This window comes from Limulus polyphemus, unplaced genomic scaffold (genome assembly GCF_000517525.1).
Source record: "Limulus polyphemus unplaced genomic scaffold, Limulus_polyphemus-2.1.2 Scaffold3895, whole genome shotgun sequence".
In the NCBI taxonomy this organism is placed as follows: domain Eukaryota; kingdom Metazoa; phylum Arthropoda; class Merostomata; order Xiphosura; family Limulidae; genus Limulus; species Limulus polyphemus.
In genome coordinates this window covers 33,977-47,709 of record NW_013669505.1, presented here as the reverse complement: position 1 = coordinate 47,709, position 13,733 = coordinate 33,977, and the positions used below count along the sequence as shown (strand labels likewise).

The 13,733-nt window shown below is 29.6% G+C and overlaps 1 protein-coding gene across 1 annotated transcript in view; it reads right to left on the bottom strand.

The window, feature by feature from the left end:
* Nucleotides 1-13,733, bottom strand: part of LOC106470236 (ras GTPase-activating protein 3-like) — a 62,306-nt gene that overhangs the window by 17,054 nt on the left and 31,519 nt on the right. The window contains 8 exon segments of the mRNA XM_013930778.2: nucleotides 3,377-3,460; nucleotides 4,529-4,606; nucleotides 5,349-5,579; nucleotides 6,139-6,213; nucleotides 6,642-6,756; nucleotides 7,711-7,859; nucleotides 8,923-9,073; nucleotides 10,275-10,379. Of these exon segments, the coding sequence (XP_013786232.1) occupies nucleotides 3,377-3,460; nucleotides 4,529-4,606; nucleotides 5,349-5,579; nucleotides 6,139-6,213; nucleotides 6,642-6,756; nucleotides 7,711-7,859; nucleotides 8,923-9,073; nucleotides 10,275-10,379 (988 nt within the window).

Below are 13,733 nucleotides of genomic sequence, written 5' to 3'. Positions count from 1 at the left end.
TTAAATTTTAATTTATTTAGTTTCTTATTTTAATTTAATTATACTTACCGGTACGGTACGAAATAAATTAATTAGTTATTCTTGTATGTATGTATGTGTGTGTGTGTGTGTGTGTATATATATATATATATATATATATATATATATACTAGCTGGAGTACCCCTTCCCCTGGACAGAAGTTATGTAAGTTCATGATTAATGAAAGGTTATCTTAGGACATGAAAAGTTGCTTTCCTTGTATGTAATTGTAAAAAAAATACAGAAATGCCCATAAAAACTGCAAAACACAAAACTTAAAATGTGTATGTACCCCCGCATGGACCTAATGAACCTCCGTACGAATTTTGGTGAAGATCCATTCACACCCTGCGAAGTAGTTACATGAACATACAACAGCCAGTACTATTATATTTATATGGATACATATATATATGCACACAAACACACACACATATATATATGTATTCAGAGTAAGAATCAAATATTTTGAAAAAGAAGTACAGTCTAATCTTTTAAACATTCATAACATTTGAATCATCTCTAAAAAAATTCTTTCAAAGTCAGTATTCCTCATTAAAAATTATCTCTCTCTCTATTGGTTGTAAAAAATGCAATATAAATATCACAAAGAATTATTGACATTTTTGGAAAGACAGTATTTGACAAAGGTGTGGAATGTGTGTTTGACTTTCTGATTTATATTTCTATAAATTGATATTATTGGAAGCTATAAGTTTAAATTATGTCTCAACAACATCTATACTATAATTTGTACTAAAACTCAGAAGATGAAATAGGGTGGAAAGTATATTTAAGTGGGCAATTCAGACTGACCAAGCATCACATGATACACAAAAGTGAAGACTGAGAATTTATTTAAATATTTCCTTTTAAAATGAAGAAATTAAAACTTATGTAATATTAAAATTTGACTTATTAACTACGTTTTGATGTCAAATTTATTGCCATACATTGATAATAAAAAAGTTTAATTAAATTTTGAATGTAACTTTACTTATTTGTATCCAGAGGATTAACTACCTGTATACAAGTTTGGTCATTTTGACAACCATGGAACTATATATGTTATAACTCTGAACTTATTGTTATCTTCATGAAATTTGGCAAGCTTTCAGGAAACATTAGTAATTTGTTGCACACAAATAAATATGATTTTTTGATTAAGTATCTTTATTAAAGATTTGTATGTGAATTTATGAAGCCTTTACTGAGTCAGTTAAAGTAAAAGCTGATTTTCATTTTAAGTTTGTTTATTATTGTTAAGCACAAAATTACAGAATGGGCTATCTCTGTGTGCCCACATCAGGTACTGAAACCCAGTTTTTAGTATTATCAACCATCAGACTTACTGTTGAACCAGTGTAGGGCTGGCTTCATTTTAAGAATTAGAAATAATTTTTTCCCTCATACAGTTTTCATATTTCATTTGCATAACCTCTAGAACTGCCTACATATTGAATACTGAAAGTTTCTTTTGAGTTTAACTTTTTATTTTAGCTGTTAATTTCACTGTATATGGGCTCAGTACATTTGATCAACCACCAGGTAAAAATACAAAATAAATCTAAATTATCATCTTTTTTTTTTCTTTCTATAACAACTGCATACTGTAACAGATAATTAGTTCATTGTCCTACAATCTTCAGTCCTCCTAGACTTTTGACAATAGCTTACATTTATTAATTCTACTGCTCTTTAAACTGTGTCTAACTACTAAACTAGTACAACAGACTAATAAATCACCTAGTGAGAGCAAAGTACATGTTATGATATACAAAGCATTGAACTACATCACACACACAAGAAACATTTTTTCATTTAAGTTTTCTTATGTAACTAATTTCTAATTTTAGTTTCTAATTTTAATATTTGAGTTACTTATGTAATAATAAATAAAAAATATACATAAAAACAAATAATTTAGTACTTACATGTGGGTCTTTTACTTTTTGGTGCATTCATAGTCTCAATGAAAGTTAACTATTGTTGTTGGTACTTTACTGGATTTTCATTTATTTCAAATATTAAATTTAGAACAAAAAATAATAACATGCACAAAGAATACAACGTCCTATAACTAGTTTAATTTAACTGGCTTTTTAATTAAGTTACAAGCATTTTAAAATAATTCCATTGACTAGTTGAGGCGACTCGGCAATAACGAAGAATGAAATTGTAGGCCAAATAATTTAAAACCTATCACCAGAATGAACTAGCCTTATTAAAATTTAATGTTAAACTGAACTGTAGGCCAAATAATTTAAAACCTATCACCAGAATGAACTAGCCTTATTAAAATTTAATGTTTAAACTGAACTGTAGGCCAAATAATTTAAAACCTATCACCAGAATGAACTAGCCTTATTAAAATTTAATGTTTAAACTGAACTGTCGTCATTTTTACTACTCATCAAATCCTGAAGTATTTTCTTAGATAGACACACATACACCTTTACACTCTTTCATTCCAGAACAGAGTTTGAGACTTTAGTTTTACAGTTAAATTTAGCACTGAGGTTTTCCTCACATCTCATTGGGTTTAATTTTGAATGTAACTTTAAAAAGGTTGTGACATGTACTTTGACCTGCCTATATCTAAAGAGTTCATGTGAATGCTAAAAATATTTAAATATCAAAGACTTTTTATTAGTAAAAAGATGCTTTAATATTCTTCACAAGTTCTAATTTATTCCCCATAAGCTAAAAACTGTGGACTAAAATGAATATTTACAAAATAAAGTTCCACGTGTACACCGGCTTAAGGTATTTAATAATCTACACGACTCATTACACATATAATGTACACAACTATTCTAACAAATTAAAGTTCCACGTGTACTCCGGCTTAAGGTATTTAATAATCTACACGAGTCATTATACATATAATGTGCATAACTATTCTAACAAATTAAAGTTCCACGTGTACTCCGGCTTAAGGTATTTAATAATCTACACGACTCATTATACATATAATGTACACAACTATTCTAACAAAATGAAGTTCCATGTGTACACCGGCTTAAGGTATTTAATAATCTACACGAGTCATTATACATATAATGTACATAACTATCCTAACAAAATAAAGTTCCATGTGTACACTGGCTTAAGGTATTTAATAATCTACACGACTCATTATATATATAATGTACACAACTATTCTAACAAAATGAAGTTCCATGTGTACACCGGCTTAAGGTATTTAATAAGCTGCACGACTCATTATACATATAATGTACATATCTATTCTAACAAAATAAATTCCCACGTGTACCCCCGGCTTAAGGTATTTAATAATCTACACGACTCATACATATAATATACATAACTATTCTAAGAGTAAGGCATACTAACCACTCGAACAGACTCCACATGATGCTCTGTAATAAAACTCTTATTGAAGGACACCATGTAATCTTCTTTAAACAACTGCTGAGGCTGCAGATGAAACAAATGTTTAGTCAGACTGGTACTGAGCAACGTATATAATGATATATTTAATAAAGGAAAATACTAAAGTTCAAACTTTTATTGTAATTTTGAAAATAAAAGGAAAAAGGCTTCTGGTACATACAAACATATGGTATATCTGAGAGATATTCAGAAAACAACAGGGTTTTATTAACTCTAGGATAATCACATCACATTACTGCCAACAAATGTGCACCAATGATGGTAATAATGTGGGGAGTTTTTGAACAGTTTCCATTAAAAAATAATGTATTTCCTGTATTGATACAATGCCTTTATCATTCCTGTTCCATACAATACATATATGGTGTAATGGATCTAACTGCCTATTGCCTGGAACTGTTGTCTACAAATACACCTCTTGAGATGACAAAAAAAAAAAACAGATTATCCTTATACAGCTTTTCACCATTGTTCATTAAGAAATTGATTACAACAACAAAACCAATATCAGATGCAGTTTCTATTCTGTAATTGTGATGTATGTCACCTAATGTGGAAACACATTACATATGATGCTGCTAGTAGGGGAAGAACATTGATATATTAACTTAATTGTTAGCCATGTTTTACTTAGATTTCGTATATCATGTTTCTTCTGTAGCAATTATTGTGTGTGAACAGGAACAAATACGTCACAACCCACTCTTTAGCACTGCTATAGTACGGTAAGACTTCATACCCATCTGTTGATTTTCCTATTTCTTACAGCTATCTTTGTTTTAGACAATTCTTTCTAATCCCTTCACAGTATTGCTACCTAATAAGATTATAAAAATACTAAAATACACACACAGGGAAATACAAAGTATCTAGTAAATTTTATTTGCTTGTAACTTAAAAATTTCATCTTGTTAAAAATTTTTTTCAGTAAGACAACTTTATAAGATACACTACTTGAAATATTAGTAAATTTTGTACTAGTTCTAGTTCTCCAGACTAAAATTGTCCTACATAAAGCATCTGAGAAGGAAAAAACATACCCATTGCTTAATAAACAACACCCCAAAGAAAAATAATACAGAAAATACTTACAGACTTACAACTCACACGGTTACCTAGGCTCTGTATTGTTTTTGAAACAAGGGTTAGAGTTCTGTGTGTTTGAGGATCCTAATGCAGGAAACAAAGCACATTATAAAAATGAAAAAAATATCAAAATAAGTTGAACCCTTAAAGAGCAAATATTTTTTATGTTTGGAATATTTTTATCTAAAAAACAATCACTGTTATGATGTATAAAGGTTTTGTGCTCTCTTATCTTTTTTTCCAAAAGAAATTACTGTATAAAATGTATGCTGTATTTTTGATAAGTTCTATTAAAAAAGTTATTTTAAGCTTTCAATGAAAAACTAAATTATGTATGTAACATTATATAGTGTAATGGAAAAATCTGCTTAATTACACTTTTTTTAAAATAATTCTTAATTTGGTTTTTGGTTTGAAATTTGTGCAATGCTACACAAGGGCTATCTGTGCTAGCCATCCATAATTTAGCAGTGAAAGACTAGAGAGAAGGCAGCTAGTCATCACCAACCACTGCCAACTGTTGGGCTATTCTTTTAGCAACAAATAGTTGGATTGACCGTTACATTATAATTCTCCCACGGCTGAAAGGGCAAGCATGTTTGGTAGAATGGAGATTCGAACCCGCAACCCTCAGATTGCGAGTCGAGTGCCCTGACCATCTGGCCATGCTGATGCCTCTAAATTTGACCAAGACAAAACTCTGATATCAAATCTAGCTTCATTTAATACTCCCTTAAAAAAGCTTAGAATGCACAAATATTTCAACAGACAACACAAATCAATACATACATCACCTTTACAAAGAAATAGTATGCAACAAACTTACTATGGGGTCTGTACTTAAGTCAAACAACTTTGGACCAAGTATTGCTGGTGCAAAAAACCTGAGGAAGAGGAATCCTGAGATCACTGAGTAGCGAACTTCTCTGACACTTGGAAAACAAAGAGTAGCCGAATCTTTCAGCACAGCAAAAACTTCACACATAATTTGAGGACACACAAGTGCTGAACTGGTTATGGCACGGAATGTTCTTTGAACATAGTCTTTTAGATTGGCCTATTACAGTGGTCAAATAATAATAAATAAAATCAAACAACATGGTAGATTACTAGAATCATTACACTAACTTTAAGCTATTATAAGTTTAAAAGTTATAGTGTTTTATTCAGTATAAGTTTAATATAACTTTAAGTAATCATTTAGCAATACAATACATTTTAATGTCTTGAATTAATAAAAGTTTGGTCATTCAATTTGTACAAAAAGATCTCCTCATAAATTTACCTGCCTTTATTACTTCTCACATATTTTTTTACACAATTCAAATGTTTATATTAAATTGACCACAGTTTTGGATTTCATATTGGCTATCTGCCACCCGTTAGTTTGGGATTTATTACTTTTATATTTTCTCAGTTTATAACTATTATTGATACAGTTTCCAGTAAAACTTATTTGATAGAAGTACCATATTTGTTTCAATGTTTTCACCACAGTTTTGGATTTCATATTGGCTATCTGCCACCCGTTAGTTTGGGATTTATTACTTTTATATTTTCTCAGTTTATAACTATTATTGATACAGTTTCCAGTAAAACTTATTTGATAGAAGTACCATATTTGTTTCAATGTTTTCACCATCTCGTAATTTTGTAGGATCTATTTCACATGGTTTGTGGTCCATACAGATCTGGAAAAAAGATGATAATATTTTAATTTTTTCCTCCACAAAACCTGGTTCCATAAGCACATAAAACAAGTTTAATATCAGAAAATGAAAACCATTTCACATATTTTTAGTTATTTTTGTAATCATTCTACATCAAGATAATGCCCTAATTAACATTTAAAACAATTTTGTACTAGCAAAAACAAAAGCTAGTATAAATGAACAAGAGAATTAGTTTAAATAAAAATTTAATTCCAGTATTTAGGAGAGAATCCATATACATATTTAAGGAAAAAAAAACAAAAAAATATTTATTTTTCATTTCTGAATCATCACATTTTGAATTATGAAATTACTTGCAAAAACGGCAAAGAAAAAGTGTAAACAACCGATAAAAGGAATATGATCAGGTCTCATTTCTACACAATTGTTCTATAAGGTGTACCTACATAATGAATGGTGCTCTGGAGTGTTTCATGAAGGTAATGCATGCCTGTTAGTTTCATAAATTCATCCATGCATTTAGAGACCAGAGTGTTCCCTCGAAAAATTGTGTTTGGATCCCTGCAAACATGCAAAAAAAAAGGGGAGGATTATTATACAACAGACACTGCACAGATAAAAATAGCTAAATTCTGGAGGGTATGTTTAAGAAAGCTTGTCTAACAATATAATGGCTAAGCAAAGTAACATTTGAATATGGAAACAAACACAAGTTACATTCCAACATATTACCCAGGAGCAGTTTTGATCTAATAGTTTTCTGTTTATCAGAAACAAAATATATTAGATCAGGTATGTTTTGTATTTGAAAGTGTTTGTAAACATGGGAATAAAGAGTACATTTCTTGATTCTAGTAGTTAAATTTGGTCTCCTTGTAAAATATTTTATCCTGTAAGTACTATTTTGTACATAAATTTGTTTTTTATAGGCTTAAACAGTATTCATTCTTTTATAAAATATTTTTACTTATGGTAGGTTTGAATTTCCTGTTCACAGAATAATCATTCTTAAATTTTACACTCAAACTGAAGCACTGTACAAAGACAAACTAAAATTATATACAGCTTAACAAAAAATTTACCTTTGGAACTTAATGATATATCTGGTGAAAATGGGACTAAATATTTGGTGATAAAGTTAACACAATCTATTAACTTGACAATGCTCACAATTAAACTTTTGTGTATAAACTGGATATAAGCAACATATTAATTAAAATAAATCATTCTCATTTATTTATTTGTAGAACACTTGTCTAAAGCTAGTGGTATTAAACAAGTTTTTTTGTGAGCATACTCAACTAAAGATGTTCTGTGTTTTCAAAAATGACACATAATTCAATATTCTTTTTAAATTGTATATTAACCAACATATAAATCTGCTAGAAAGTTTCTATTCCTGCCCTGACTTCCACATCTTGCTAGTAGAAACCTCTTACGAAACAGTTTGTAAAATAAAAGTTTAATTACAGTATACTTGTGTATGAATTGTAATAACTTAAAACACACACTTACTTAACATTTGAAATCTCCCAATCTGCCAATTCCTTTATGAAGGCCACTATTTCTCCATGATGCATAAATATTTTGACCAAGGGTTGTGCAGCATCTATCTTGTTGGTAACAATCTCACCTAGTACATAAGCAGTGCTTGAAGTAATTGGCTAAAGAAGAAAAAATATGTTTAATACAAAATATATTTACAAATTAAACATACTGTGTCTACTTAAATGTATGTATTCCTCATGAAGATTTTTCCTCTTATGTTTTAAGAAATATTTCTTTTTTATCCAGCTTTCTTGGGTCCTTTTTCAACAATGAACAAAAAACAACAAAAACACACACACACACAGTGGGAATCTCAAAAAGATTACTTAACAAAGGCTGATGAATAGACACATATGTGTTTCAATTAAATCAAGAAAACAAATGGCTTTCAAAATTGATACAAGAAAACAAATGGCTTTCAAAATTGATACAACAAAACTATTCAGGTTGTTACAAGTATATAACACAAACTCCAAATCAATACAGTATATTTCCTATAAGAAAAATATCTCACAATATAGTACAGCAATTGCATTTTATGGGACACCCTAGTCAGTTGTTTAGCTCTATTTTTAAAAGCATGTAATAAAAACATGTATGTATCAAAGTTAAATGTGGAAGAAAAACATACATGTATCTACAGCTTTCATTATGTTAAAAGTAAAGTTCTTGCACATTAAATGCTTCTGAAAATTATATTAGTTCACAAAGCCTTTTAGAAACAACACCTGGTTCTCAAGATCAAACATTATCAAACAACCTAAATTTTACAATTTTTAGCAATATCAGCCCAGTAATCTCACAATCTCACTATGTCAACAGTGAACATTTTCAATTAAAGGAATTTATATATAAACTCTTAATATTAAGATTTGAAAATAAACTAACAGGTTTATTAACCAATCACAATCTGACATTCCTTAGCATCAATCAAGCAAGGTTCATGAATAAAGAGATAGCTTAAAACTGAAATACTCAACTCGTCAACATATGCTTTGATACCTAACATGATTAAGCATGTTTGAATTTTAATCTTAAATATCAGAAGATTGAACACAAGAATTATTTTATTGTGGCTGAAAGGTTGATGTTTTAATTGCAAAAGAGCAACTGAGGCTAGCTTTGGCACTTGTAATTTCCCAAACAAAAATTACATCATACATTATTTCTAGTTCTCACCTTCACCTTGGAAGAACTAAGCAGAAGATTCCTTAATGGATCATAAAACTGACTAGAAAATACATGGTCAGAAACATAGTAAATTTTAAGTCTAAGTGAACCAAGTTCAATTTTCTGTTGAGGATGATGGTCTCGTGGTTTGAGGAAATACCTTTTAAAGAAATAAAAAACAAACTAAAAAAATCTTCAAATTAACTTAAACTTTGACCAAGACGATTAATAATCTAGCATAAAAAACAAGAATACTGAGCATCATACAAAACTCTAACAATAAGTAAAGTTTACTTAAAATAAACATGTTTACTTTTCCAAGATTTTGAAATAAAAATCGTCATAGTTTTTCTTCCCTATCAATTATAATTGGATATACTACACCCAATACCTTAAGATAAGAAAGAATAATATAAAATGTATTATTTTTTTTTTATCATATGATCTCAAGAATACTACTAACAAAACAACACTAAAACAATGATTATCATGCCAAATGAAATTGTCTAAAAGTAACAATGTGATTTAACCAAAGTTATAACTTTTCAGAAACCATACTTTCTTCACATACATTGTTTACGATACCCAGAAAAAGTCCTCCAACTTTCAATAATAAAAGATGAGATGAAATACAACTAAATCATACTCATTAACCTTTTATTAACACTTCACTTCATTTACATTACAAATTATTTTATACTATTAATTGAAACATTTATTCAACAGCTTGACAAAGAATTAAAAGTATGAATGTAACAATGCTTTTTAAGTTTATTAAGAAGCTCATAACACATTGTATGCTGTATCTTTACAAAATTGAGAAAACAGAGTTGAACCAAAATCCTTCAAAAGTCACACACTATTCTCAATAATATAATATGTTCATTGATAATATAACTAAAGAAGTTGATGTTCCTATTTAGACAGAGACGAGGATTGTAATGTCCTTAGATAAAACAAATAAATAAACATTACCATGCTTGATTATATGCATACAATGATAATTAGGACATTTTGTTATTGTTGTAACACAAAAACTTATCCTAAATGTCTTATGCATAATAACTTTAACAATAAAATGTTCAAGAATCAGCATATAACCAACCAGAGGGGAAAATTATTGTAAATTGAAAAAAATGTAATGTTTAAACTGGACTGTCGTCATTTTTACTACTCATCAAATCCTGAAGTATTTTCTTAGACAGACACACATACACCTTTACACTCTTTCATTCCAGAACAGAGTTTGAGACTTTAGTTTTACAGTTAAATTTAGCACTCAGGTTTTCCTCACATCTCATTGGGTTTAACTGTGAAATGTATATAAGCAAATTACTTTAATTTAGTAAAAACTGACTTACCAAGCATTATGACCTTTAATAATGTCAAGGCCATGAAGAGGAATTTTAACTTCACCTAGAAACACACTTCCAAACAGCCCACTGGAATCGTGCATTACTGAAACTCTGGAACCAAGAAATATAGGAAATATATACACTACAAACAGTGAACTAGTACTTTAAACTTGATGATAATGACCTAATCTTCTAGAACCAAGTATGCATGTGATTGTTTAATGTATATTGGGGGGAAGCATATAAAAAAATTATTGCACCACAGAAATATCATCATATATTTATTAATAGAAACTTATGACTCAATTACCAATTTTAATACAGAATCAGTCTGTGAATTTATACTAGTCATTCTTCCCCTGACACTCAGTGACTGAACAGGTATTAAATGAAATTTTTACTGATAATGAATTATCTTCAAAACAAATACAGGAGTCTCATTTGGACTTTCTCTACTTAACACATGTAGTACATTCAGAGTTTTAAAACAATGAATCACTAAAAAGAAAATAAACTAAAAAACATAATAGGTTTTACTTCACAAAAAAGCTACAAATATGAAATAATAACAACAGGCTTTTATTCCATTTCCATATCAGCATTCCTGCTCAAATCCACAACCTTATAATAAAAAATTAATGGGCACAGAAAGCTATGATATAAATTCATTAAAGGCCAAAGATATTGTAAGTAAATATGTAAATGATATATATATAAACAAACCCACAACATAGTTGGGGGTGGGTGTAAAGCTGAAACAAAATACATAAACATTTTTTTGAAACTAATTATATATAAAATTCAAACAAGTACTTGAACTCCAGTAAATCAACAGTGTGTTCAACTTTTGACTTAGAATTCTCTAATTGCTTTAGTTTCACCATGCATAAACTCTGTTAGGGTGTTTATGGTACCTAATTTCAACATTCAAAAACTGTTAGGGTGTTTATGGTACCTAATTTCAACATTCAAAAACTCTGTTAGGGTGTTTATGGTACCTAATTTCAACATGCAAAAACTCTGTTAGGGTGTTTATGGTACCTAATTTCAACATGCAAAAACTCTGTTAGGGTGTTTATGGTACCTAATTTTAGTGATTGAGGGATTCTAAATGTCACATTTTCAACTAGTTGAAAAGGAGTCTGCTTAAAATTATATTGGTAGCAGGGTTTATAAGAAATACTGAAATCTACAAAACATACTTTATAATTGGTAGGCATAAACATGGCAAAACTCTTTACAAGTTTATTTAAACTGACAATATCTTTCCTTATGTAATAGTTAGTAACAGAATATAAACAAGTTGGTACTGTATTAATTTAAATTCACAAATACTGAAATATGGGTAAGTTATTTCATTTTCCGAAAATTCTTTCAAACCAACCATGAAATATATTGTTTGAAGTATTTTGCTGACCTACAAATAGTTTTTTAACCCTATCTGTATGGGTCTTCCTATGGTCATGGGTCAAAAGCCATGTCTGTAGACTCGCATTCAAAATTTTATCGAACTACTATTTTATGAATACATGTCAACAAGTTTGGTATCAAATTGTAGATTATAATTCAAATTTTAGTATGATCTATAAGTTAATTTCTTAATTTAAAAGTAAATATAAAAAATAAAAATCCTAAATATTGATTTTTGTGTGTCACGTGGTATGTTAAATGCAGCATTAGTTCAAATTAGATACTCGTGATGTCCAAATACAAAATCTATAGTTTTTTATAAATTAGGAACTCAAATTATCAACATTGATAAGCTAGAATCTAAAATAAGAACCTCCTATCTCTTCTATTTGCCGAGATTTCTCTACATTTATCGAAACAAACACAGTGGCCCCACCCACCTCTATACATATTTGAAAACACTTCCTTATGTACACCTATATCTGTCTATGACATGTGATTAACCAATTGAAAGCTCAAAATATCCCCCTAGTGGCTTTCTCAGCCATTTTAAAGTATTAGGTTGTCAATCTGGTTCTTTTGATACACAATTTCAAGCTGGTAAAGTAAATCTTTAGTCAACTCAAAATTTCATATTTTTTTTAGATCCAAATACAGCTTAGTTACTAAGCATGATAAGTTATAGTGGAATTCTATGGTGTTGATATAGTAATTTATGATTTTTGGTAATGTCAAAATATATATATAAAACCTAAAAAAAATTTTTTTGTTTCATATCCTTCACATGTGAAATTGATGTTTAGTGTTTTTTAACAAAGTTTAAACTTTCAATTCCTAGATAAACATATGAAAATTATGCTATGTCAGATAGAATATTAAATTCACATATTTTGAAAATTATCAAAATTGGACTGAACGTCAAGCCGAGTTATCATTTTATTTAGTATGATTCATGCCAATGATCTGACCTTCAGGCTTACTTACCACTGGTACAAGTTTGTTAAGACACGTGAAGTTCCTCAAAATTGTTCCTATAATGTCATGGTTATCGGCAATATAAACTGAATGACAGACGGCATTAAAAACGAGACCAGATCAAATACAGTTGAACATTAAATAAAACACTGTGAATTAACAGCAATTATATTATAGTACAAGTCCTAAGTTGTAACATGTTTTGTTTACTTTATTATACTGTTCATAAAGTTAATATAATTGTGTAACAAGGATACCAGAAGAGCTAGGCGATTAGTAGTGTTTTCTAACTGATTAATCAAAGGACACTTGAATCCTTAGATTTGGCTCACTGATTAATACAATGTTTCTCAAAACATGGTATGTACAAGTCAAAAAAAAAAAAAATGGTGGCAGTTACTGCCAGCAAACTATCTTCCCCCTAGTCAGAATCTCAAAACAAAACAAGAGGAATCTTCAATAGCCATGGCACTTGAAATTCTTTAGACAGGATTAGAATAAATTAATCTGAGATTTTTTCCTTTTTATTAGCTATATTTTTGTGTGACAGCAATACCAAGCATGGGGCTTGCATATCCCCAATTCACTTTTATTACCCATCAAGATCTCAACCAGCCTACTCTTAAATTGAAATTCTTTTATGCAGGATTAGAGTAAATTAATCCACAAGACCTTGGACATGGTCAAATACATCAATCAAAAGGGTTTGGCCTCCTGAGTCCAAAACTGTAATTAGATCTCATATTGGTTTAGAGATGATGGAACTATGAGCTAAAAGTTGGCAGTGGGTGCTGCCAGCCAGTTGCCTTCCCTCTTGTCAGCAGCTCAAAATTAATGACAGTGGCAGATAGTCTGAGTAGTTTTTTCATAACAAAGACAGGACAAGCAAATTGAACCAAAGACCCTTGAATTGCGGGCCCTCAAATCATCAAATTTGAACAAACTTGAAGTAAAAAAACAAACAAATAAACTTGTTAGGCCAAAATTTGGCAGAGCACAGATAGGTCATTATGTAGCTTTGTTACTTTTAACAACAAACAAACATAATAGCAATATTTCAATTATTTGGATATTTGGAAT